This window comes from Monodelphis domestica, chromosome 4 (assembly GCF_027887165.1).
Source record: "Monodelphis domestica isolate mMonDom1 chromosome 4, mMonDom1.pri, whole genome shotgun sequence".
Classification (NCBI taxonomy): Eukaryota; Metazoa; Chordata; class Mammalia; order Didelphimorphia; family Didelphidae; genus Monodelphis; species Monodelphis domestica.
Genome location: NC_077230.1, coordinates 416,976,876 through 417,003,413, shown reverse-complemented (window position 1 = coordinate 417,003,413; position 26,538 = coordinate 416,976,876). Strand labels below are relative to the sequence as shown.

The 26,538-nt window shown below is 44.7% G+C and overlaps 1 protein-coding gene across 1 annotated transcript in view; it reads right to left on the bottom strand.

The window, feature by feature from the left end:
- The window catches only part of ATP4A (ATPase H+/K+ transporting subunit alpha), a 50,301-nt gene extending 30,266 nt beyond the window's left edge, over nucleotides 1–20,035 (bottom strand). The window contains exons 1-6 of the mRNA XM_056826209.1: nucleotides 19,990–20,035; nucleotides 19,167–19,385; nucleotides 18,443–18,558; nucleotides 18,140–18,223; nucleotides 17,920–18,016; nucleotides 17,387–17,548 (exon numbers count right to left, since the gene is read on the bottom strand). Coding sequence (XP_056682187.1) covers nucleotides 17,387–17,548; nucleotides 17,920–18,016; nucleotides 18,140–18,223; nucleotides 18,443–18,558; nucleotides 19,167–19,385; nucleotides 19,990–20,035 — 724 coding nt within the window. The remainder of the gene's footprint in view (nucleotides 1–17,386; nucleotides 17,549–17,919; nucleotides 18,017–18,139; nucleotides 18,224–18,442; nucleotides 18,559–19,166; nucleotides 19,386–19,989) is intronic.
- Between the last annotated feature and the right edge of the window lie 6,503 nt (nucleotides 20,036–26,538).

Below are 26,538 nucleotides of genomic sequence, written 5' to 3'. Positions count from 1 at the left end.
CTTTAGCCCGCACATTCCACTTTGAAATAGCTCCAACTGGCAGACAAGTTCTCCTTATGGCAAGCCCCAATTCACCCTTGTGTCACTTACACTCATTATCCTAGTTTTGTCATTTGGGGAGAAGCAGAACAAGTCTAATTCGTCTATGGACGGCCCTTCAAGTATCTGAAAAAAGTCATTGTATATCCCAACCCTAAACATTCTCTTTTCCAGCTAAATATGACCCATTTCTTCAACTAACCTTCATTTGGCATTGACTCGGCACCTCTCACTATCTTCATTGCTTTCCCTTGTATTCCTCCCTCATCTAGGGTCAAAGTGCCGTGTTCCCTCCATCAGCAGACTTAATGTTAGGGAGGAAGGGCACATAAGTCGGTTGTAAGGGAATTTGGAAGGACACCAGTGACTGGAAAGGTGGGGAAATACTTCCCCATCATGCCATCATAGAACAACCCAAAGGAACGTAAAAAGACATTTTTTCAAATTTACAAATAAGGGAACTAATAAGAGAGGAAATGAGAGGGGGAAGTGGCCATCTTGCTCAAGAATTCTCAATGGTTCCCAATTGCTTCTACAACAAAATACAAACACCTCAGCTTGTGATTTAAAGTCTACCTTGGGATCACCTTTTCAGACTTACCATGTATCACACACCTTCATTTCCTGGCAAATTGTCCTACCTGATCCTCCCCAAACTGGGCGTTCCATTTCCCACCTCCATGCTTTTGCCAAAGCTGTCCCTCAAGCCTAGAATGCACTTCTTCCTGATCTTTGCCTCTTTGAATTCTTAGTTTCTTTAAAGGCTTTTCTAAGTGGATAGCTCCTCAAATTGTATTATGTTTCTTATTTGTGTGATGTATGCCCATTCCACATCCTCTTATCTCTTCCAAGTTATTATTTAGCTAAGGGCAGAGATCAGGAGAATCAAAACCTAGCCCTCCCCCTCTCCTATCACCAGCACCCTCTGAGGAAAGTGTTTTCAGAATAGGTACGAAGCTCCCGGAGGACCGGGAAGTAATGAGACATCTGTGAAATCAAACAGGTCCAGAGTTCCCTTTTTATTTCCTGACTGCCACAATAGCCTGCTAACATTTATACATAATCCTATAAAGTTTGCAAAATGGACCCCCACAATAATCCTCTGGGGTGGGCTGCTGTTATCATCCCCACTTTAAAGATAAGAAAACTGAGGTAGGCAGAAGGCAAATGACTCACCCAGGGTCACAGAAGGAGTTAGTGTCTGAGACTAAAGAAAAAATAGGGACTAGAAGAAAAAAAGATCCCAGCTACCCCAAACTGAAAGCATTAGCGAGTGCCAGTGTAGATGGGAGCTGGGGCAGAGACATATTCCTTCCTACTCTTCTCCCTCCTGCCCAGGAAAAAAAAATGAAGGAATTGAGGGATTAGGCCAGCAAGCAGTTAAATACAGGAATTCAGTGGACCACACTCAGTTCCCTTTCTAGTCAATTATGTGTCTTGTCAAAATCCTGTCCTGTGAGATAACTTGACTCAATTACAGGAACTGAGAGAAAGCCTCAGCTCGTGGTTTGAACCCAGCCCTGTGTAGCTGGGAAACAGAACCACCTGTTCAGAGACCTTTAACCAAGGACCTCAGTGATGCTGACCAGAAATGGAGTCCCAGCCAAATGCTGATGGGATGACTTTTCTCACCCCAGAACATCTCAACGATCCATACATCTTATCTGAAAACTGGCCCTCGGTTGATTAACCAGTTACTGTTTCCATGTTCCTTCACTGGTTTGCAGACCTGTGGGGGGATGCCGGGACTTGCACTTGTTCACTCTTCCTCTCAACTTGGAAAGTCCCTAATCTTTCCTCCAATTAGAAAGCAGATTTCCTAATGTTGTACTGTTTCCTTTAAATGAATTGATCTTAAGTGATTATCTTAAATTCTTTATCTTCCCTTAGAATCAATACTGTGTATTGGCTCCAAGGCAGAAGAGCAGTCAGGGCTAGGCAATGAGGGTTAAGTGACTTGCCCAGGGTCACACAGCTGGGAAGTGTCTGAGGCAAGATTTGAACCCAGGACCTCACATCTCTAGACTTAGCTCTCCTTCCATGGAGCCACCTTGCTGCCCCTTAAATAGGAAATAATTAACAGAGGGGATACACTTGAAGGAAAAGGGATTGGAGAAGTCTACCTGTAGAAGGTGGGCTTTTAGTTGGGATTTTTTTTAAACCCTCACCTTCTGTCTTAGAATTAAGACTGTGTATTGGCTCCAAGGCAGAAGAGTGGTAAGGGCTAGGCAATGGGGGTTAAGTGACTTGCCCAGGGTCACACAGCTGGGAAGTATCTGGGTCCAGATTTGAACCCAGGACCTCCCATCTGTAGGCCTGGCTCTCAATCCACTGAGCTACCCAGCTGCCCCCTGAGTTACTTTATGGGAAGGGAGGGGAAAGGGAATTTGTGCAGGATACAACACTCTTGGAAAGCTGCATGTATAAATCAGAAAGGAACTGAAAAGGCCACTAGACCAGTAGTATAAGGTGAGCATTATTTGGGGAACAACTCAGTTATTTTGCTCCCTACATGGATAATTAATATAGGGATACTGCTACCTCTTTTTTTTTATAGATCTAAGAAAGATAGCTTGGGCAGCTAAGTGGCACACCGAATAGAGTGCTGGCCCTGGAATCAGAAAAACTCAGCTTCCTGACTTCAACCCTAGCCCCAGACACTTCCTAGCTATGTGATCGTGAGCAAGAAACCTAATCCTGCCTCAGTTTCCTCATCTGTAAAATAAGCCAGAGAAGGAAATGGCCAATCACTCCAGTATCTTTGCCAAGAAAACCCCAAATGGGATCACAAAGAGTTGGACACGACTGAAACAAATGAACCAAAGAAGAGAGCAGAAGAGAACGCGAGGATTGCCTCAACCCAAGTGATACAGAGTATACTCACACAGAGTTACGCAGTTAAAAAGTGTCACATATTTCTAAATATCGCATTCCCTCAGAGGACAGATGCCCTATTAACAGCAGGCATTGTTACATTCTTATATCCTTCATGACTAGCAAAATGCCTTGTCCAAAGCAGTAGCTGGAGAAATGGGTATATTTTCATTGAATTAACTGAAAATGACTTGCCCTCGGTCAATCAAGGAAGAGGGAGTTGATCCCATCAAGTGGCAGCCTTCAGATTTGTGGAAGCACACCCAGAGCCAACAGCCCTGGGCGAGTGTCTTGGGCTTCCATGATTAATCTGAATTTGGGTACGTCACAGAATGAGGCTGATGACTGGATGACAGGCTAGAGCTGCTTCTCATGCTCTGAAGATCAGAGATAGGAGCGTTCCTGTTGCCTCCAGGGATTGCCTCCTCATTCAAGTTCAAATCTGGGACACCTGGTGTGGATTTGTTTGAGAGTGTCAAGGATTTTGGTGGCAAGATCTTTCCTTTCTGCATCTCTTATCTCCATGTAAGTGATTTCCAGGTGTGTGTATACAGTCCCAGTTTCTGTCCTCCCCTCCGTTCCCACATCACCAACTGCCTTTTGGACCCCTCAATGTCCCCCAGCGAACTCAATACATACCAAACAGAACTCATTACCTTTCCACCCCAAACCAGGCACCCTGTGACTGTTGAGGGCTTAATGGTTCTCAGGCTCTCAAGCTAGGTCTCCTCCTAGACTCCTCTTTCACAACTGCCTCCATTTAGTCAATATGTTGGTTTCTATTTTCACAACATCTCTTGTCTATGTGCCTTTCTCTCTACTCACCCGACTCCCACACTCTTGGTCCTTGTCCATCTTGTCCAAACTACTGGGAAAATCTTGTTATAGTCCCCCTGCATCATGTCTCTCTATTCCAATCCACCCTCTACCTCGCTGGCTGCCTCAAACACAACCCTCCATCTCCCATTTCCACGCTTTTTACTTGGCTGTCCCTCATTCCTGGAAGACTCTCCCTTCTCATCTCTACCTCATGGCTTCCTTCAAGACTCAACTCAAAAAAGAATAATAAGGAAGAAGAAGAAGAAGAAGAAGAAGAAGAAGAAGAAGAAGAAGAAGAAGAAGAAGAAGAAGAAGAAGAAGAAGAAGAAGAAGAAGAAGAAGAAGAAGAAGAAGAAGAAGAAGAAGAAGAAGAAGAAGAAGAAGAAGAAGAAGAAGAAGAAGAAGAAGAAGAAGAAGAAGAAGAAGAAGAAGAAGAAGAAGAAGAGACTCAACTCAAAAGGCAGCTGGGTGGCTCAGTGGATGGAGAGCCAGACTCAGAGATGGGAGGTCCTGGGTTCAAATCTGGCCTCAGATACTTCCTAGCTGTGTGACCTGGGCAAGTCACTTGATTCCATTGCCTAGCCCTGACCACTCTTCTGCCTTGGAACCACTACACAATATTGACTCTAAGATGGAAGGTAAGGGTTTTAAAAAAAGACAACTCAAAAAGTCCTACCTTCTGCAAGAGATCTTTCCCAATCTCTTCCCTTTCCCTTGTGAGTGCTGGTTAAAATGTAATCAGCTTATAAATGGAGGCAACAAGATGGCTCAGTGAATAGAGTGCTGGACCTGAAATCTGGAAGACCTGTGTTCAAATCCAGCCTCAAGCAATTTCTAGTTATGTGACCCTGGACAAGTCATCTAAACTCTGTTTAGAAGAAAATAGCAAACTAGTATCTTTGCCAAGAAAACCCCTTGGACAGCATTGGCATGATATAAATATGGTCCATGGGGTCTTGAAGAGTCCAACACAACTGAACAACAGCTTATAAGCACACAGTTGTTGGTATGTCATTTCCCCCGTTATCAATCAATAGATATTAAGTGCCTACTATGTGCCAGGCACTGTGTTAAGCTCTGGGCATACCAAAAAAAGGTAAAAGTCAGTCCCTGCCCACCAGGAGCTTACATTCTGATGGAGGAGATAACGTTCAAACAAATATATAATAAAGGCAAGTTATATACAGTTAAATAAGAAATAATGAATGAGGGAAATCATTGGAACTCAGAGAGGTTGTGAAAGGTTTTCAGTCAAATGGGGTTATAATTGAGATTTCAAGGAAGCCAGTGTGGTTAGTAGTCAGCACAGAGGAGGGAGAGCATTCTAGACAATGCCAGCTTTACCCTGTTTCTCTATGCCCCCGGAGCTTACTACAGAACCCAGCACATAGTAGGCTAACATAATGTTTTTGGCTGATTGGAGTTATAAACACACAAATGACACAACTCTGGCTCTCACATTCTAGTGGAGGAAAGAAGGCATATCAAAAGGCACTTGGTCCAATCCTCTCATTTTATAACTGAAGAAATGAAGACCCAGGAGGTTCTGTGACTTAGGACCAATAACTTACTTTAAAGTCCCCGAGTCCAAACCACTTATTTCACAAATGAGGAAACTGAGGTCCAGGGAGGTTGAGTAAAGAAAAGCAGCCCCTGAACTCCCAAAGAGGTCATGGTCACCTGAATGTTAAAAACACCAGAAAGGCCTTCTCCTTCCAGAGGGAGAAGTAAATGAGCACTTATTTTTTTATTGTCATGCAAAACCCACTTCCATATTGGTCATTGTCGCAAGAGCAAACTCATACATAACCAAAACCCCAACATGAAACCAAAGATACATTGATGGGAAAGACGACTCCAACAGGTCTTTCTCCAGAGGTGGAGAGAATTCCTGGTCATGTCTTTCAGGATTGTCCCTGATCACTGCGTTGCTGAGAGAAGCCACGTTGTCCCAGATAATCATTGTCCAATATTGCTGTTATTGTGTACAGTGTTCTCCCAGTTCTGCTTATTTTGCTCTGCATCAGTTCCTGCAGATCTTTCCAGCTTTTTCTGAAATCATCTTGTTTATCATTTCTTATAGCACAACAGTATTCCATCACCAACATGTACCACAATTTATTTGGCCATTCCCCAAATGATGAACTCCTCTCAATTTCTAATTCTTTGCTACCACAAAAAGAGCAGCTATAAATATCTTTGTACATGTAGGTCCTTTCCCATTTTTTATGATCTCTTTGGTATACAGACCCAATAGTCACATTACAGGATCAAAGGGTATGCCCAGTTTTCTAGCCCTTTGGGTATAGTTCCAAATTGTTCTCCAGAATGGTTGGATCAGTTCACAACTCCACCAACAATGCCTCAGTGTCCCAATTTTGTCACATTCTCTACGACATTTACCACTTTCCTTTATTGCCATATTGACCTATCTGAAAGGTGTGAGGTGATTATTTTAATTTGCATTTCTCTAATTAAGAGGGATTTAGAATACGTTTTCATATGATTATTGGTAGCTTTGATTTTTTTCATCTGAAAACTGTTTATATTCTTTGACCTTTTGTCAAAAGAATGGCATGTATTCTTATAAATTATAAATTTTACTTAGTTCTCTATACATTTGAGAAATTGGATTCTTATCAGAAATATTTGTTATAAAAAAAATTTCCCAGTTTATTGTTTCCCTTCTAATCTTGGTTACATTAGTTTTATTTGTACTAGAGCTCTTTTATTTAATATAATCAAAATTTCTTATTTTACATCTCTTGTTTGGTCATAAATTCTTCCCTTCTTCAGATATCTGCCAGGCAAACTATTTGGTGTCCCCCTCATTTAGTTATGCCATCACTCTTAATATCAAAATCATATATCCATTTTGACCCTATCTTGGCTTTCCCAGCAGTTTTTTTTTTTAAACCCTCACCTTCCCTCTTAGAATCAATACGTGTATTGGTTCTAGGGCAGAAGAGTGGTATGGGCTAGACAATGGGGGTTAGGTGACTTGCCCAGGGTCACACAGCTAGGAAGTGTCTGAGGCCAGATTTGAACCCAGGTCCTACCATCTCTAGACCCGGCTCTTAATCCACTGAGCCACCCAGCTGCCTGCCCCATCCCATCCCCAGCAGTTTTTGGTAAAGATGGAGCTCTTATTCTGAACACCTGGATCTTTGGTTTCATCAAACTCTCGGTTGCTAAGGTCATTTGCCCCCTGTATATTGTATATCTAATCTACTCCACTGATCCACCATTCTGTTTCTTAGCCAGTCCCAGACTGTTCTGATGATTGCTGCTTAGAGTCCAGTTGGAGATCTGGTGCTGCTGGGCCTCCTTCCTTCACGTTTTCTTCATTAGTTCCTTCATAGCAGCTCAACACTTCTTCAGAGCCGGCCATCTTCCAAGCTTTTCCAGTATTAGAAGTCAGAGAGAGGGCAGCAAAATGCTAAGCAGAGAATCAAGGAAGATTCCTGGTGGCATTCCCTGAAGATCCTGGTGAAAGGATTTCTCCCACCTTGTTGCCATTTGAGTGACGGGGAAGGGAATGGACTTTCCCAAAGGCATAACTTGGGTTTATTGGGGTTTATTTATAGGTTCAAATCTGGTCTCAGACACTTCCTAGCTGTGTGACCTTGGGCAAGTCACTTAACCCCCATTGCCTAGCCCTTACCAATCTTCTGCCTTGGAACCAATACACGGTATTGATTCTAAGGTGGAAGGTAAGGGTTAAAAAAAAAATGGGAAATGAGGCAGAGGTCAGTCGGTTCTGAAATACTGAACCCTAATGGGCTCTGTGAATTTTAGATAGAGGCGCTCCAGCAGCCATTGGGAGGTTCCTCATAGCCAAAGATTCTGGTTGGAAACCTTAGCGTGGAAGAGACCTGGTCCTGGTAGCCTGACCTACGAGCGCCACCTTATGGCCCAGACTAAAACTGTCGGGAATCACAGAGGCATCAATTATCGCCCCCATCTCTTTCCTCTTCCAGTGCGCATTCAAAGAGGAGACGCATCCCTAGAGAGGAACTCTGTGCCATCAATAAGAGGAAAGAGTGACTGAAGGGAGAGGGCAGGAGACACAGCGGAGGCAGAGGGAGGGGCTTAGAGTGTGCGTAAGGAGGACATTGTAGGAGAAAGGGAAGAGAACAAAACTGGGACGGTCTGAGAGGAGACCAAAAGAAAAGAGGGCCATGTGAGACAGGGCTCGGTTTTTAAGGGGGGAAAGGGAGCGCCTTAGGGCAAAGGGGCCTTCAGAGAAAGTGGGGTTTGTAGTTTTTTTTTTTTTTAAGACAAAGGGAGTGATTTGCAGATGGATAGCAAGAAGGCTATAGGGAAGCCTGGGCAAAGATTATGGGAGAAAGGGAAAAGCGTATAGATATTAGAGTAAAAGGGCAATAAGGGAGCCTGAGAGGCCATTATAGGAAGAGAGAAACAGACAGAGACAGGGAGAGGGGGGAGGGAGGGAGGGAGGGAGAGAGAGAGAGAGGGAGGGAGGAAGACAGAGGGAGGAGAGATCTTTTCTCCCTCATTAGAAAGTGATTGCCTTCAATGATACATGTAAAACCCAGTTGAACTTCTCGTTGACTAAGTGAGGGGGGAGGGAGAGAGGGAGGGAAAGAACATGAATCATGGAACCACGGAAAAATATTCTAAATTAATTAATTAATTAAATAAACTTTAAAAAAGAAAAGAAAGTGATCTCTTGATTTTTTTCCTTGGAGAAGGAAGAGCCAAAGTAGTGCATTAGGAGCTATCATACAGCTGAATTCTCCCGATACACCTCAAATTTGGAATTATGCCCAAAGGGCTTTTTAAAAAAGCATGACCTTTGATCCAGCAATACTGCTTCTAGGTTTGTATACTAAAGAGATTTTTTTTTAATGGAAAAAGTTCTTTTTGTACAAAAACATGGCTGTGCTTTTTGTGGTGGCAAAAAAAATGGAAAATGAGGGGTGTCTCTCTATTAGGGAATAGCTGAACAAATCGTGGTCTATGATGGTGATGGAATATTGTTGTGCTGTAAGGAATGATGAATTGATGGATTTCTATAAGAACTGGAACGACCTACATGAACTGATTCGGAGTTAAATGAGCAGAACCAAAAGAACATTATACACGATAACTGAACTATTGTGGGATTGACTCTGCTACTAGCAGCAATGCAATGATCCAGGACAATTCTGAGGGACTTGTGAGATAGAGCGCTATCCACATCCAGAGGAAGAACTGTGGGAGCGGAAACACAGAAGAAAAATATATAATAGATTATATGGTTCAATAAGGATATGATTAGGGTTTTTATGTTAAAAGATCACTCTACTACAAACATGAATAACATGGAAATGGGCTTTGAACAATTATATATAAATATAACCCAGTGGAACTGCTTGTCGACCTGGGGGTGGGGGATCATGAATCACGGAACCATGGTAAAATATTCTAAAGAAAAAAAGTAAAAGAAAAGAAAAAAATTTTAATTAAAAAAAAGAGGTGCACAAAGAAGAGCTTTTAAAGTGGAAATGGTGAGGGTGGCTTGAACCTCACTTCCACTAGAATAATTCAAAGAAGAAAGAATATATATTGTTTATATATATAAACTGTGTGGGTTGTGTACAGAAATGCAACCGAAGAGGAAATAGGAAGGGAGGGGGATAAGAAAAAGGGAAGGATGATAAAAGGGAGAACAGATAACAGGAGGGAGTAGTTAGAAACAAAATAGACTTTTGAGCAGGGACAGGATAAAAAGAGAAAGATAAGAAACAGGAAAAAATGGGATTGAGGGGGAAAACTCAATCATCATAACTGTGAATATGAATAGACTGAACTCAATCATAAAATGGAAACAGATAGAGTGGATTAAAAACCAGAATCCAACAATGTGTTGTTTAAAAGAGACACTTTGAAATAGAAAAGCTTACATAGAGTTAAAATAAAGGACTAGAGTCGAATTTTAATATGCTTTAGCCAAACTTTAAAAAAAGACAAGATTGCCAATCATGATCTCCCACAAAGCAAAAAAAAAAAAACTAATTAAAAGGGATAATCAGGGAAATGACTTTATACTAACTATTATAGACAAGGAAGTAATATAAAAACTTTATAGCAAGTTTCTCTAATAAAGGCCTCATTCCTCAGCTATATACTGAGTATAGAACTGAGTCAAATTTATAAAAAGAAGAGCCATTCCCCAACTGACAAGTGGTCAAAGGATATAAATAGGCAGTTTTCATATGAAATCGAAGCTCTTATGGTCATATGAAAAAAAAAATGTTCTAAATCACTATTGATTAGAAAAAGGCAAATTAAAACAATTCAGAGGTTAAACCTATCAAAAATGACAAATGCTGGAGGGGAAGAGGGGGGAAATAAGTACATTAATAAATAATGAATAATTAATGAATTAATAGATGGTGTAGTGAACTGGCCCAACCATTTTAGAGAACAATTTGGAACTATGCCTAAAGGACTATAAAATTGTACACATTCTTTGACCCAACAATACCACTAGTATTCGTATCCATATTCCAAAGAGAGCAAAGAAAAAGGAAAAGAATTGGTAGGTACAAAAATATCAAGCGTAGCTTTTTTGTGGTGGCCAAGAATTGGAAATCAAGGGGATGCTCATCAGTTGGGGATGTTGTGACATGTGACTAAAGCTTCATTTTTTTTAAAGCCTGATTCTGTATTTTACCCTGAAAGTGATAAGAAGTCACTGGATTTTATTGGATGGTCAGATCTGTAATTAAGGAAGATTACCTTGGCAATGGAATGGAGGATGGCCTGGAAAGGAGAGAGACTGGAGACAGGCAGACCCACCAACAGGCTGTTGCAAAAATCCAGGGATCGCATGCCAAGGGTCTGCACCTGGGTATTGACAAGCTTAGAAGAGAGAAGAGGGCTTGGTTGGTTGTTGCCCCTCCTACTCAAAGAGGACCAAAATGACATCATGAGATGTTATGAAAGTAGAATGGACAAGACTTGGCAACTGCAGGGAAAGGAGGTGTAGTAAGAGAGAATAAAAGGAGATCACAGAAGTCGGTGATGGGGAACCTTTTAGACACTGTGTGTCCTGCTCTGCCCCCTCCCCCAGACTGGGTGCTGAGCCACCTCCACCACCCCCTACCTTACCCCAGAGGAGGGAGTAAATGCTTCCATTGGGCTGCTGGGCAGAGGGGGGATGGAGAAGGGGAATGGAGCAGCTCTGCCCAGATCTCTGCCTTTCTAGTAACTAACTCTGGCAGGTGATGGTATGAGTGCCCATAGAGAGGTCTCTGTGTGCCAGATTTGCCATCACAAACCTAAGCTGTAATCCTGGGGGACTGGGAGAAGGGTGGGGCCATTGACAGTAATTAAGAAGTTAGAATGGGGGCAGCTGGTTAGCTCAGTAGATTGAGAGTCAGGCCTAGAGATGCAAGGTCCTGGGTTCAAATCTGGCCTTAGACACTTCCCAGCTGTGTGACCCTGGGCAAATCACTTAACCCCTATTGCCTAGTCCTTCCTGCTCATCTGCCTTGGAACCAGTACACAGTATTAATTCTAAGATGGAAGGTAAGAGTTAAAAAAGGAAAAGGTCATATCCAAAATATAAAGAGAACATCATGAAATTACATGAATATGAGCCATTCCCTAACTGATAAATGGTCAAAAAATAAAAACACACAGTTTTTGGATAAAGAAATAAAAGCCATATGTAGTCATATGAAAAATGCTCTAAATAATTACTGATTAGAGAAATGCAAATCAAAACAATTCCTCTTGACCCCCATTGCCTAGCCCTTACCACTCTTAAGCCTTGGAACCAATACACAGTATTGATTCCAAAACAGAAGGTGGAGGGTTAAAAAAAAAATTCCTGTGGTATCACTTCATACCTATCAGATTAGCTAAAATGATCAAAGGACAACATGACAAATGCTGGAGGGGATGTGGAAAAATGGGTACAAGAAATGATAAGTAGGATGATTTCAGAAAAAGCTGGAAAGATCTACAGAAAATGATACAGAGCAAAATAAGCAGAACCGGGAGAACATTGTACACAATAACAGCAATATTGGAGGATGATTATCTGTGAAAACTTGGCTCCTCGAAACAATGTACTAATCTGGGAAGTCCTGAAAGACTCATCACGGGAATGGTATCCACCTCCAGAGAAAGACCTGTTGGAGTCGTCTTTCCCATAAGTGTATCTTTGGTTTTATTTTGGGGGTTTTGGTTTTGTATGAGTTTGCTCTTACAACAACGACCAATGTGGAAGTGGGTTTTGCATGACAATAAAAAAATGTAAAAAATGGGGACACTAATACACTGTTGGTGGAACTGGGATCTGATCCAACCATTTTGGAGAAAAGTCTGGAATTATGCCCAGAGAGTTATAAAACAGTGTATACCCTTAGACCCAGCAAAACCACTATTGGGTCTATTTCCCAGAGTGATCAAGGAAAAAGGAAAAGAATCTATATGTTCTTAAAAAATTTTTTTTTTCCATTCCTTTTTTTCAATTACAAGTAGAAACAGTTTTTTTAAAACCCTTACCATCCATCTTAGAATCAGTATTGTGTACTGGTTCTAAGGCAGAAGAGCAGTAAGAGCTAGGCAATGGGTTGTAAGTGACTTGCCCAGGGTCACACAGTTAGGAAGTGTCTGAGGCCAAGAAACAATTTTTTAACAATTGTTTTCTGATCTTTTGCAATCCAAATTCTCTCCCTCTTACCCTTCCCAGATGGTAAACAAGCTGATGATATTCCAGTGTTATCATGCAATACATATTTTCATATTCCTCATGTCATGAAAAAAGACATGAATCACACATAAGAAAAGACTCATGGAGGAAATAAGGCAAGAAATGGTATAAAGAATGTTCTAAAATATGTATATCAGCTCTCTTTGTGGTGGCAAAGGACTGGAAATTGAGGAGATGCCCATCCATTGGGGAATGGCTGAACAATAGAACCAAGAGAATATTATAAGCTGTTACATAATTGTTTTTTTAAACCCTTACTTTCCATCTTAGAGTCAATACTGTGTATTGGTTCCAAGGCAGAAGAGCAATAAGGGCTAGGCAAGGGGGGTTAAGTGACTTGCCCAGGGTCACACAGCTGGGAAGCATCTGAAGCCAGATTGAACCCAGGACCTCCCAGCTGGTCTTTCTTGACTCCTGAGCTACTAATTACTCAATGGATTTTGTATATATGTAGATATTATCTCCCCACTAGAATGTAGGATCCAGGAAAGCAAGATATATTTTGTTTTTCTCTTTTGTAATTCCATCACTTAGCACAACCTGACACATAATAGGTGCTAAAAAAATGTTTGCTGATTGACCAGTATTTCTGGGTAGGACCCAAAAAAAAAAAAAGTTGAACATTGACTGAGACTAGAACCTTCACCCCTATAATTTAAGGGAGCTATGGTCTCTGACTCTTAAAGTGAATAAATTAATGAACAAATGAATGAGAAAGCATATCTTTAGCACTTATGGTTTGCCAAGTATAAACACCTAGGTAGCGCAATGGTTAGAGCACTGAGCTTGGAGTCTGGAAGATTTGAATTCAAATCCAGTCTCAAACAGTAGCTGTGTGACCCTGAGCAAGTCACTTAACCCTGTTTGCCTCAGATTCTTCATCTATAAAATGAGCTGGAGAAGGAAATGGCAAACCACTCCCAGATCTTTGCCAAGAAAATCCTGGAGGGGTCACAAAGTCATATATAACCGAAAAAGAATGAACAGCAAACAATATGGACCAATAAGAGCAGTTATACAAATAGAAAAATCGAGGCAGAGAGTTCACATTTTAATTGGGGAACATAACATAAGAAAGAAAATTCAGCTGCTAAGGGTGCAGCAGCGGGGAAGATGGCAAGGTCCTCGGTCCATAGATTATGTCAGTAGATCAGGTATGTACAATTGAGGATGTCCCAGCAGGGCAGGTGATAGGTAAAGCCTGGAGGATTTTAGGAGACAGTGATGGTAAGGCTTGGTTTTCCTCCATCCCGTGGAAAGGAATTGAGGTGATGATTCCCCATATCTGAGCCTTGAGAGCATTCAATTAACCTTATTGTTTCTAGGCAGCCCCAGTCAGAGGAAGGGGAGATGCTCCCAAGCCCCCATCTATAGAGGCAGATGCTCTTGACATCTGGCCAACCCCTCAGTGAATAGAGGCGGCTGCATTCAGAGCTAGATCTATGCCCTATCCTGACAATGACCAGCATTTAGGATTGCCACCTTCCAGCCTTGTCACCCACCTCTCTGTACCCCTTTCTCCCTGTGTCTTTGCTCCAACTGACCCAAAACTTCGGCGAACACATCCAATGCCCAGAGGATGGGAGGCAACTGGCCAGTGTTGGTGCTAGTAGCAGAGGATTCCTCGTCTTCTCCAGCAACCTCGTACTCTGGTCCTCAGCCCTCACTGACCACCCCTTGCCATTGTGAAATTCAGTTATTCCCCCTCTGCCCCTCCTGTCTCCTATTTCATCCCCATCCTGAGCCATGAGGGGTCTGGCTCTTTTTCCTCTGATCCATTCCTGTCTGCCTCTGGTCTTACTTAGCCTGTGGTCAGGCTAGCATTAAAAGAATCATGATGGGAACATCACAATGTAATCCTTAAACATTTGTGGACATACGTACCTACTAATTCATATATCGTTACGGGTGTAGAGAATAACAATCACAGCTAGCTTAGTACCATACATTTTGCATAGCAAATACTTTACAAAATTTTTTCTCATTTTATCCTTAAAACAACCCTGAGAAGGAGGTATTATTATTGTCCCCATTGTACATGATGAGGAACTGAGGCAGAAAGCAGAAAAACTAAAGTGATTTGCCAAGGGTGATACAATATGTGTCTGAGGTAAGATTTGAACTCAGTTCTTTCTCACTCAAGGCATACTGCGCCAGCTTCTTTGATAGTGAATGACAGAATCACAGGACTACAAAGGGCCTCCAGAGGTCAACTGTACAAACTCCTCATTTTACCAAAAATGAAAGTGAGGCCCAAATAATGGAAGTGATTTGCCCAAAGGAGTAAAATTCAGAAATTCAAACTTGGATCCTTTGACTACAGAGTGTTATTTCAACCATCTACTTCTTCCTGGACCTCAGATTCTACTCTGTTTTTACTAGGCCTCAGTTTGTCTCCTTAGAAGCATGCATCAAGAGGGACTGGGAGAACTCCCCATTTCCCATAACAGTAGGCATCAAAGGCCATAATTTCAGGATCCAGAAGTGAGTCCGTAGATTTTATATTCCTTTGGGGATCTCCCCAGTCACCCTTAATTTTTGGAATCCTTAACCCTAGCAATTCCCATATAGGAATTGGAAGATCTGGGTTCAAATTCAGCTCTGTCATTTATCACTTTTATAAGTTTTGAAGGGTGGGGCTAGATTTAAATGATCTTAGAGGTCATTTCCAACTCTAAATCTAAAATTCTATGAAATCTCCCCACACCCAGTTTGTCTTCAAACATCTGTAACACATCTATTTTTTATTTTGATTTTGGTGAGGGATGCTCTAGTAGAGTACCACCTTGTCGGTAATTCAGATGCTGCATATCTTGCTGGATATTTAGTACAGTTACATACTGCCTTTCTATATGCTTATGGAAGGCAGTGCTCAAGCCACAAGAAATGGATCCTAGTCTTATTTCCTTCATTGACACTTCTATCACTTACCTAAAATTGCTCTATCTTTTAACTATTAAATACATGGGTTTTTTTCCCCTTAGTCCTCATCTCCCTTGATTTCTCTTTAGCTTCTAAAGTTATAATCCTCTCATGCTATACATTCTTGCTGCCCTGAGTTTTTGTTGTTTTCTCATCATGCCCTCCCCCCTCTCTTAAGGAATTGCTTTCCTACCCTTATCCACTTCCCTGAATCAGGAGTGAATCATCAGTAATGTGCCATTAGAACTGTCAGAGATTGGGAAAACTTATGTGGAAATTTATTATATGTAATTCATAAAATATAAAATTAATTAATTTTTCAAAAAGAAAAATGGATTCTGTACCAAGAAAAAAAAGAAAACTGTCAGAGATAGAAAGAAGCATCAAGAACAGTCCTTCCCTCCCTCTCATTGTACAGAGGAGCAAACAGAAGTGTAGACAGGAAAGGGCAAGACTGGCCCAAGATCCTATCATGACAAAGCTGATAATTCAATTCAGAATCTCCTGACATCATTAATTATTTGATCCATTCCTTTCTAGGAGCCATGTTTTAGATAGGACATCAACCAGTATGAGCCTGGACAATACCAATAAGGAAGACCCCAAAGAGGAGTAACAGCTGCCTCAGATTTAGGTTCAATAGTCCTGGAGACAGAGGAGGACAGAAATGACGATAGAACCTTGGTATCAAAAAGACCTGAGTTCAAGCACTATCTAAGACACACTTCTGATGGGTAGCTACTTCTCTCAGCACAGTATTTCCTCCCCAGCTCAACCTCCTTTTAATCCTTTCTTTTCCTCCCTTTTTCTAGTAATGGAGATGAATGAACAAATCAATTCCAATACTGTTCATGGTTGGGATGTGTCAACCTATTTCTCTAAATCCCCATTCAACATCTCTGGAATCTTTTATTTAGTCCAAAGTGCTCCTCTGAAGCCACTGTGTTGATTCTTTGCCATTACAATGTGAGCTCCAGGAAGTAAAGGACTCTTTTCTTTTATATTTGTACCCCAGAGCTTGACACATAGTAATCACTTTATAAATGGTTGTGTTGGCTCTGTGACCAAGGACCAGTCCCTTTATTTCTTAGTGGCTCTAAGAACCCTATACCAAATCGGGTGCTGATTAGAAGAGGGAATGTCCTTACAGGGAGATCCTTAAACCAATCAATCAATCAGAGGTGAGTTCCTCACTGATTATACCCTCCTAGTGCAGAATGTGACCCTTGAACCCCCTCCCCCTTCTCATCTCATGCTCAGCTTCAACTTCCAGCATCTCCTTGGCCACACCTTCCCAGTACAGGGCTGTTGTTTCAGTGGTTCCCACTCTTTGTGACTCCATTTGGGGTTTTCTTGGCAAATATACTAGAATGGTTTGCTATTTCCTTCTACAGATTACTTTCTAGATGAGGTAAACAGAGTGAAATGACTTGCCCAGGGTCACAGCTAGTAAGTGCCTCCTGATTTCAGGCCTGGGCTCTATCCACTTCCCTCCTAACTGTGCCAGGGGCTGGTCTTCAACACACCAACCTCTTCCTTTCCCCCTCTAATGCCAGTTTCCCACCCCAACCACTCTGAGACCCAGAAGCCTGGCTGCCACCACTCCTCTCAAGCCACCAGGCATTTGAGGTCTTAGGTGAATTCTTGTCTTGGGCAAACCAGGCATTAAAGGAAGCTCTTTTAGGGTGGCCTCAGGGGTTCTCTCTCTCTTTTTTCCTCCACACCCACTTCCCTCCCAGGATGGCTCAGAAATGACCAGGAAAAGACACTAAATCAACTTTATTCTGAGTTGGAACCATGCCCCTTCCAAGTTGCCCAACAATGGCCAGACTACAGGTATCCCGGCATCAAGCCCTGAGCCACTAGAGGGGATGCTTCTCTTGGGAAGGCTCCTTGGAAAATGCTGAAGCGAGAAAGGACAGGAGTGAGTTCTGGGGCCACTCCTTCCCCAGCCCCATTCCCTACCCTCTTCCTGGCCCTGCTCCTCTCAGCCTGGCTCACAGCTCTCCTCCTGCTCTCTTTTACCACATCGGGAAAACCGGGCAAAGAGCCCCACACGACGGGAGTAGCAGCACAGGGCATCTTCTCCTGCCGCCAGAATGAGAAGGGCCAAGACGAGGCCCGAAATGGTCCCAGGACCCAGCGCTGTTGGGGGAGGGGGTTCTGGGGGCACGGGGACAGAAAGAGGGGCAAAAATTGCACTAAGCATTTTTGGGGAGCAGGGGGAGACGTTCTTTGACCTGGACCTCCTGTCCTCACCCCTTTCCGGGACTCGGTATCCTGGATTCCCACACCTTCAGCGAATGAGGGGTCCCACCCCAACCCCGTAGTCAAAGCTCCAGCGCCTTCAGACACCCAGGTTTCTGGGCTCCCAGCCACACCTTTTAAAGTCGCTGATACTGATGTCAAAAGAAAAGGCCACGAAGTTTCAGGAGATCCGACCCCGGCTCCAAATTAGCTGTGTCTGAAATTCGGGCTCCCGCCTCCCGGACCCCTCTCCCTTTACGGGTTCGGACCCGCGGCCTCGGGCTCACCTTCTTCCAGCACCTGGATCTCCAGCTCTGAGGTGCCAAAGGGATTGGAGGCCAAGAGCTTCATTGGTGTGAAATCTGCCTTCTCCTTTGGGGTGAACTGACAGCAGGACAGAAATGGGAGGGGGACTTCCAGTGTCTGAGACCTTGGACTTAAGCCCCAGACTCTCAGGGATCTTTAGAGACCCGGATATTGGGCTCTTTCACCCTGCAGTACACTCACCTGAAAGGTTCGGACGTGTGGCTCCCCGGGGCGAACTTCCTGGAGGCGGCTGCCCCTCCAAAAGAGGCTGTGTTCTGGGGATGGCTCCCCGTGCACCAATAGGGTCAGTGTGGTTAGACGTCCTTAAGGCGTCCCCCGTGGGTCCCTCTAGCCTCGGGCGGGCTATGAGATGGAAAGGAAAGGAGGACTTGAGAGGCTGAGCTGGGCCCCAAAAGGTAGAGGCAAAAAGGCAAAGAAGCCGAAACAGAGATCTCCCCCCACCCCGATCCCAGTCCTGTGCTCACAAGTCACTCTCAAAGTCACGTTCTCCCTCGTGCTCTCTCCGCGCTCCGCGATGGACGCCTCGCAAGTGTAAACCCCGGCGTCCGAGGGCTCCAGCTCCCGGATGGTCAGAATCCCACCCTGCACTGACACCCGCCCTAAGGGTACAAAAGAGATTCAGAGGGGCCCTAAATTCCCCGTCTCCGGGCCCCGCCCCCTCACGGAGTTAGATGTCCAGGTTTCGGTCCCTCTCCCAGCTCAGCTATCTAAGCATCCCGACCGTCAGCTCCTGCTCCCCTAGAGAATCAGGGACAGCCCCTCACTCATCCTTATCTCCCAGGATCAAGCCCTGATGCTCCCAGGTAACGTTGGGCTGCGGGATCCCCGAGACCTTGCACTGCAGCTCGGCGACAGACCCCTCCTGCCCACCCGTGGGGCTGACGTTAAGGCTGAGAATACAGGGTCTGTCTGGGCGTCAAGAAAAGTGGGAGGTCGGGGGAGGGGCGTCTTTTGGACTTCTCCATAGGAAGCCTCCCCATTCTCCATCCGCCCATGTTTCTCTGGTATCTCTGGTGTTTCCCATCTTCCCCTTATTTATTCTTCCCCGAGGTATTACCCATTTCCCAAGTCAGGAGTGCTCTATACCTTTCCCATTCTCTTGGGGTCCCCAGTGGCCTCCCAAGTCCTGTCTCTACCTCTTTGGTGCTCCACGTTCCTCCTCCTGCCCCCACCCATTCCACACACACCCCACACCCCAAACACACACCGATGGCCCGGAGTTGGATCTCACGCGTCTCCTCCTCTCCAGTGTCCCCCATCTCTGCGGCGCACTTTAGGGGCCCGCCTTGACCTGGCTCACTCAGGGTCACTCGCAACCCCACTGAAGCCTCGTCGATGGGCTCGGCTGAGAAGGGAGACCCTCCAAGAGTCACCTCCTCCCCATCAGATCCCAGCCATCGAAGGCGTGCCTCGACTTCTCCAGACACTACAAATAACGAAAAAGCCCAGCAGAATGAAGTGGAGCCCCGCAGAGGCAGATGGGCAGTAAGGGATGTCAGGGAAGGAGAGCACAGACTCAAGAGATATGGGTTGGGAGGGCTGAGAGCCTCCCCACTCCCCTCACCTTTGCAAATGAAGTAATAGGACGTGCCCAGGTAAATGTCTCCATGGGCTGGAACGATGGTCAGGAACCGTGACCTGCCCTAAACCGTGGCTGCAAGACAGGAGGGTGTCGTGAACCCGCCCAGCGGGGGGGGGGGGGGTTAGTTTAGTCATTCAACTGCAGTCACCCCCAGACCCTTCGTGGAACCACCCAAGCAGCTCCCGGGCTCTCAAGGACGCAGGATTCTGATTCTGTCCATTCATCTCCAGTCCTTCAGGGTACCAGACGCCCAGCTTCCCAGGGCTGAGCACTCTCGGTTCCTGAGGTTGCCAGACCACCCAGACCTAGACACCACTACCCCTCGGACATCCGGCCTCCCAGCCTCTGACACCCGCAGCCCCCGTGGGGACCCAGCGAAGAGCCATCTCAGCCTCAGCCCCCCAAGGACCCCTCGGAAATCCAAATCCAAAATCTCGTCCCCACTCACCTGCCGCTGCAGCCAGAAACAGAAGCCGCGCAATAGCAGGGGTCATAGTGACCGGGACTTCGGGCGCCTGGGTTCTCTCTGGAGGGGCAGTTGCGCAGGCCTGGGGTCCCAGGGAGTGGGTGGGGGCATCCATTTATCCTTTCCTCGGGCTGACAGACTAGCCGGAAGGATGGCTCCTGGTGCGGGGGTCCTAGGGCGGTGGTCACTAGGCTAAGACTAAAAATAGACCCTGAGAAGCAGTCGCCTGTGTCCCTCGCCCCAGGATTTCCGTCCAGCGATGTGAGGCCACGCTGGAGCTTGAAGGATGGTGGTCAGACATCAAGGGGGACTTCCCGGAGAGGCCTGCCCGGGACCTAGTAGGGGTTCTTGCGCCCCCCATCCAGGTACTAGTGACGCACATCCCCACCCACCCAGCTTCCCAAGTCCCTTTACGAACTCCAGCAGGCTAGTTTGGGGGGGGGGGGGGAGGGGGAATGCGTGAATAGTTCTAGGCTCTGTCCACTAGCACCATCCCAGAAGGTGGGATCGCTTAATAGGCGGGACCCAGAGTTAGGGTAGTTAACTGCCCCTCCCCAATTCAAATAGGACGGGTCAGGAAGGTCTTTTCTTCGGCTGGAAGAAAAGGGTGGGCATGGGGAGATCCGGGTGAGAGTGAAAAAGACTGGAGACTCTACCAGGGTTCGCTCTACGACCTTTCAGCCAATCGAAAAGTGAGAGGAGATTGAAGGCTAAAGAGGAGAGAAACCCCAAGTCCCGCCCACTCCTTCCAGTAGCCAATCAGAATTGGAAATCGAGACTAGGGGCCGCTCAAGACTTTTAGGCCCCGCAAGTTTTATTGGTGTAGCCCATCCGAGGACAAAGTCGAGAACCTCCAAGCCCCTGACCGGGAGGGTCAGGACAGCTTTTTGGGTGGAAGCGGGGAAGAGTCGGAGGGCGGGGCCTGAGAGTAGGAGCGGAGGCCAGGGAAGGCTTGGTAATAGGGACGCCAAATGGGTGTTATTGGGAGACTAGTAAGAGCTCGATAGGGAGGGATGCAGGAGGCTACTGAGAGTAGCTAGAAGAGAGACAGAAGAAATTAGAGGAAGGGATGGAAACTACAAAGAGAGAAGAGATTATAAGGAGATGGGATTATAAAGAGCATTGGAAGGGGTTATGGGGAGAAATTATAGTTAGGGAGGAAGAGAGGAGGCAGTTATAGAGATCTGAAATCCTCTAGACTACGTCTTCCTACTTCTTACTAGAACCCTGGACTAAACGATCTCTACTAATATCACAATTTCCGACTTCCAATGGAATGGAAGGTCTGTTTGGGTTTGGTTTTGTTTCCCAGACTAACATGGTACCTGACACATAGTAGGTACTCAACATTCCTAAAGCTCCTAGCTCCCTCCTTCCCCATTCTAAATCTCCCTAGCTCTCCACTCATCCCTAAACCTCATTTAGCTTGCTCCTAGCATTGACCTGCCCCATCTCTGTTCCCCACAAACATATATGGACCATTTTCCTCTACAATTCCTTCCTTAATTCATTCATTCTAAGATTCTTTCAGCATTCAGTGAACTTGCTTATAACTTCTCCTAAGTCAAACCTAGCCTCAGACATTTCCTAGCTCTATGCCTAGCCTTTATCTCTCTTCTGCCTTGGAACCAATACTTGGTACTGATTCCTAGATAGAAGGTAAGGGTTTAAAAATAATAATGATAATTTTTCCTATATAGAAACTCTCCTCCTACCAGAAACCTGGTGTTCCTCACCTCCATGATTCCCCTTTGCCTTAAGAGAAATACTGTTTGACCCAGCCCTTCCCACCATGCTACCACTGTCCCCTCCTTTTGAACATCAGGGAATTGTGACCCTCCCCATCTTCCCCCCCCCACCTCCCCAAGGGTCCTGACCCTCTATTCCAGATGGAGTCCCTTCCCCCTCTCTTTCCTTTCTCATATTCTCAGATTTTTCGAAGTAAGCCTTCATGTTCTCCACCCCCCAAGTCCTCCCTCTGAGGTTGGCAGGACCTTCACTGAAGTGCTGTCCCTGGCTTGGTCTCTGCCCCAAACACACAGCCTCCCTTTACACATTGCCTCTGCTCTCCCTAGGCCAGATGTTCCTACAAGCAAAAAAGACATAGCCAGTGCCCAGTTCTCCTCCCATCTCCCTCTCTATCTGTCCATCTTATCCTTCTTCCAGGGCTCCTTATTGAAGGTTTACTCATCTCAGTTATGGCTGAAGAACATCTGACCTCCTCCCCCTTGTCCCTTCACTCCAAATTGGTACCCTGTATCATAGCCAATCCCCCCAAGTCTCTTCTGCTGCCTTACCTGGAGCTAGGGGGTAGAGAATTCCTCTCCCAATTATCTCACCCTTCACTCCTGCATAGTCACTGACCCTAACCCTCTTCTTCCTTCCCAGACTCACCTAGAATGTGGGTGAGGCCTCTCCTCTCCCCATCCCCAACTTTTCCATTTTATCTCAACAAATTTTATAGCTTTCTCCAACTCTACAATTTCTAAGTAGAGGATTTTATGTTATATGTATAATTATGGGTCTTTACAGGGAAAGGGGGTGCATGCATGCACTAGTTTGCATTTTTGTAGATCTGTATGAAAATGGCCAAAGGAGGGATTTTCATTTTCCATTGCCTGTGTGAATTTTTCCATGAGTCCTGGAATAATTGGGGGGGGGCATAAACTGAAGAGATTCTAAGACCCCTCTATCAGAAAGAGATTGCCCCTAAAATTGTCCCTAATCCCAAGTCAAAAAACAAATGATAAAATCACTAGCTTAGTTTGCACCCTTCCTCTGATTAGGACTTTTGGGGTAGAGAAAAAAGGAGTGCCCATCTGGAGTAGCATGATGGAGTAGGATTGCTGGTGCAACTAGGATCAGTCTGAACTGAGTGAGGAGGAAACACCTGGCCATGACCACCTCCAGTCGGGCATAAATCCTGGCATACAGGACCAAACTGTTGAGCCAGAGCCAGAGTTAACACCTTCTCTGTCTCCATTCTTTATGAGCCTTGGAGACGGACACTCAAAGACTTTCCTGTCCACCTTGGAGGTCAAGGAGAAAGGGAAATCAAAGGGAGAGACAGTTGGCAATGATGATCTTCATGGGCGACATGAATTTGCACATCATATGTTCCTTTTCATCCATTAAAGTTGCAAAGACGATGATGTTGCCATTAGAATCAATGCCCAAACAGAAGGAAGAGAAGTGAAAGGGAGACCCTCGGGGGGAGAAGGGCCATACCCAGATAATTGCAACAATTTCTATTTTAATATTATGTTTCATCGTCCAGATTAAACCTCAGAGAGTCCATAATGAAGTCTTATTTAGAGAGAAGCTCATAATGAGTCTTAGAGAAATCAGGACTATTATAAGAGAGCAGATCAACATTAGAGAGGCCAAAGGGAATATATTTGGGGGCCTGAAAAAAAATCAGTGGCCCCACACAGTTCAGGCCAGGAGGGAACAACTCAGGTAGAACACAGCCTGATGGTTAACTCAACCTCTAATTGGATATTTACATAAGTGACAAAAAAAAATACCTGCTCCCCATGTCATGTAATATCTGATTAAAGAAGGATGTGATGAGGCTAACATGGGGATGGAAGGTTAGAGAGAAGCAGCTTGGATGAGTTAGAAAGACCTGGGTTCAAATCTTGCCTCTGATACCAGCTTTTTAACAATGGGAAAGCCTTCTTACTCCCTGAGTCTTATTTCCCTCATCTATAAAATCATACTTGTAGGTTCTTGTGAAATTCATTTTTATTTTTAACTTCATTTTATTTTAATAACAAATTTCCACATAAGTTTTCCAAAGTTATATGATCCATGTTGTCTCCCCTCCTTCTTTCCTCCCCACTTCCCAGACCTGACAAGCAATTCCACTGAGTTATACGTGTATTATCACTCAAAACCTATTTCCATATTATTCATTTTTGTAAGTGAATAATCAAAACCCCAAATCAAACCCATACCAATATAAACAAGAGATAAGTTATATGTTTTCTTCTGCATTTCTATTCCAACTATTCTTTTTCTGGAGATAGAGTTTCTTTTGAAGTTCAAAGGAGACATAGCCCTAGGAGAATTTGGCTTCACTGACTTTGCTTTATAAACTTCTCAGCATTCTGAAGGCAAGTAAGAGCAGACTCTGGCACCTTTCTGCTATGAAGGAACTATTTATGGATCTTATGAATTCACTTTGCAACAGAGAACAATTTTTTAAAAGCAGATGGCTGTAATTTACGATCACATTTTGGAATTTCAAAGAGGGATTTGAGAGAACACTGAGGGCACCTAGGTGGTGTAGTGAATAGGAGTGCCAGGCCAGTAGTCAGGAAAAAATCATCTTCCTGGGTTCAGATCTGGCCTCAGATACTTATTAGGTTTGTGACCCTGGGCAAGTCATTTAACCCTGTTTGCCTAAAAGAAAGAAGGGGGGGACAAAGAGAGGGGGAAGAGGGAAGAGAGGGAGGGAGTGAGAGGGAGGGAGGGAAGAGGGAAGAAGGGAGGGAGGGACAGGGAGGGAGGGAGAAAGGAAGAAGGGAGGGAGGGGGAGAGGGAGAAGGAGGGAGGGAGAGGGAAGAAGGGACAGGGAGGAAGGGAGAAGGGAAGGAGGGAAGGAGAGGGAAGAAGGGACAGGGAGGAAGGGAGAAGGGAAGGAGGGAGGGAGAGGAGAGAGGGAGGAAGGGAAAGAGAGGGAGGGAGGGAAGGACCACACGGTGATACCAGGACCATGCAGGGCTCAGAGGGTGGAGATACCATGCCTGCAGCAGGGTTTCCCAGAATCTACTGCGGGTCTCAAGCTGTTGCAAATCCTTCTCAATGATGGTCCCTGGTGAACCATGGAGACCTCTCCTCCCTCACCCTTGCTTTGTCCTTGAAGGTTTTGAGAATCCCTCCGTCCAGCCCCACCCATCATGGACAGATGTGCTCAGCCTAGAAGAGGAAGGAAGGAGGGCGGACACTGGGAAGATAAGAAAGATATGGCGATGGCTGTCTCTTTGGGGAAGTAGAAGAGTAGATCTATTTCATAATGACAATAATTTTACATATGTTAAAACAGCATAAATCCATATGTAGTGTCTGAATCAACGAATACAGAGAAAAGAGAAATTGAGGGATAGGGGCAGAAGCAAGATAAATGCAAAAAATTCTACATTTTAATATTTTCACAGTCAACCCTAGTCCATTAACTAGGGAACCCCGGAGGTGGGGGGGGGGGTGTAAGTAACTGCACCAAAAGGCAAAAAACCCAACCCGTTTCCATGAAAGAAGGGAAGGGCGCAGCGCCACCTAGCGGCTCACTCAGATTTGGACCTAAGTTGCTCCCTGGTAAGATCTCCCTTAGGAAGGGGGATAGGGAGGGGTACAGAAGGAAAGGTAAGGCCAAATACATCAGTAACATTTTATTTTTATTAAAAATATTTAACCTAATTGATGTTAAAAGATCACTCTGTTACAAATATGAATATCATGGAAATAGATTTTGAACAAAGATACATGCATAACCCAATGGAATTGCTTGTCAGTTCCAGGAGGGGGGAAGGAGGGGGGGGGTGAATCATGTAACCATGGGGAAATAGTCTAAATTTAAAAAAGAAAAAGGAAAAACTATTTAGTCTAATGATTAAATTTTATTTAACAGTGGCTTCTTGTCTATTTGTAGGAATTGGAGCTAACCAAAGCAAACACGACAAACGGATGGATGGATGTGGAGGGCTCTGAAAACTTTAAGGGAAAGAGACATGCCTGTGATCTCAATAGTATTGGGCACTCCCAGGTGAGGAAACTCCCTCCACCAAGGCAGGTCAGCGACTTCTAGCCTTAGAGTTGCCTAGAACACTGAGATTAAGTCAGTCAACCAACACCTATTACATTCTCTCTGCATGCCCTGGAATCAAAAAGAAGGGCAAAAAATAATCCCCAGCCTCATTGAGCTCACGGTCTAAGGGGAAAGACAACATTCACACTAGATACCTAGAAGATATTTAGAATGGATGGAGGTGATTGCAGTGGATAAGGTTCTAGCAGCTGGGGGGATGGGAGAGGATTCCTGCCAAAAAGGGGTTTGTCCTGAAGGAAGCTGTGATGGGAAAGCGTTCCAATTATGAGGAACAACCATGGGCGTATTCAGACAGGAGCTGGAGGTCTTGCACAAAGAAGGGAAAGCAGGCAAACGTTGCTGAACTGCAGTGTTTAAAAGGGAATTACCTCTATCTACTATTCCATGCTGTCAATACAAAAAAAAAAAAACACAAATCTACCAAAGTGGTTTTAACAAGGGTCTTTAATTGGGGTAGGAAGATTAATCTGGGACGTCCAACAAAACCTCAGTCCTGGGACTTCCACTGAACTACGGAGTACAATGTGCTTATATAGCTTTTTGGAGAGGAGGAAGGGCATATGCCCTGCCATTATGCACTTGGGAATAGGCCCTAGACACAGTCTAAAATGGCAGGGAAAGGCCTAGAAGCAATAGGCAGAAACTAGGGTCCCTGGGAGCAGCCTAGATGCAAAGGGAGAAAAGAAGTATTTAAGGTTTTA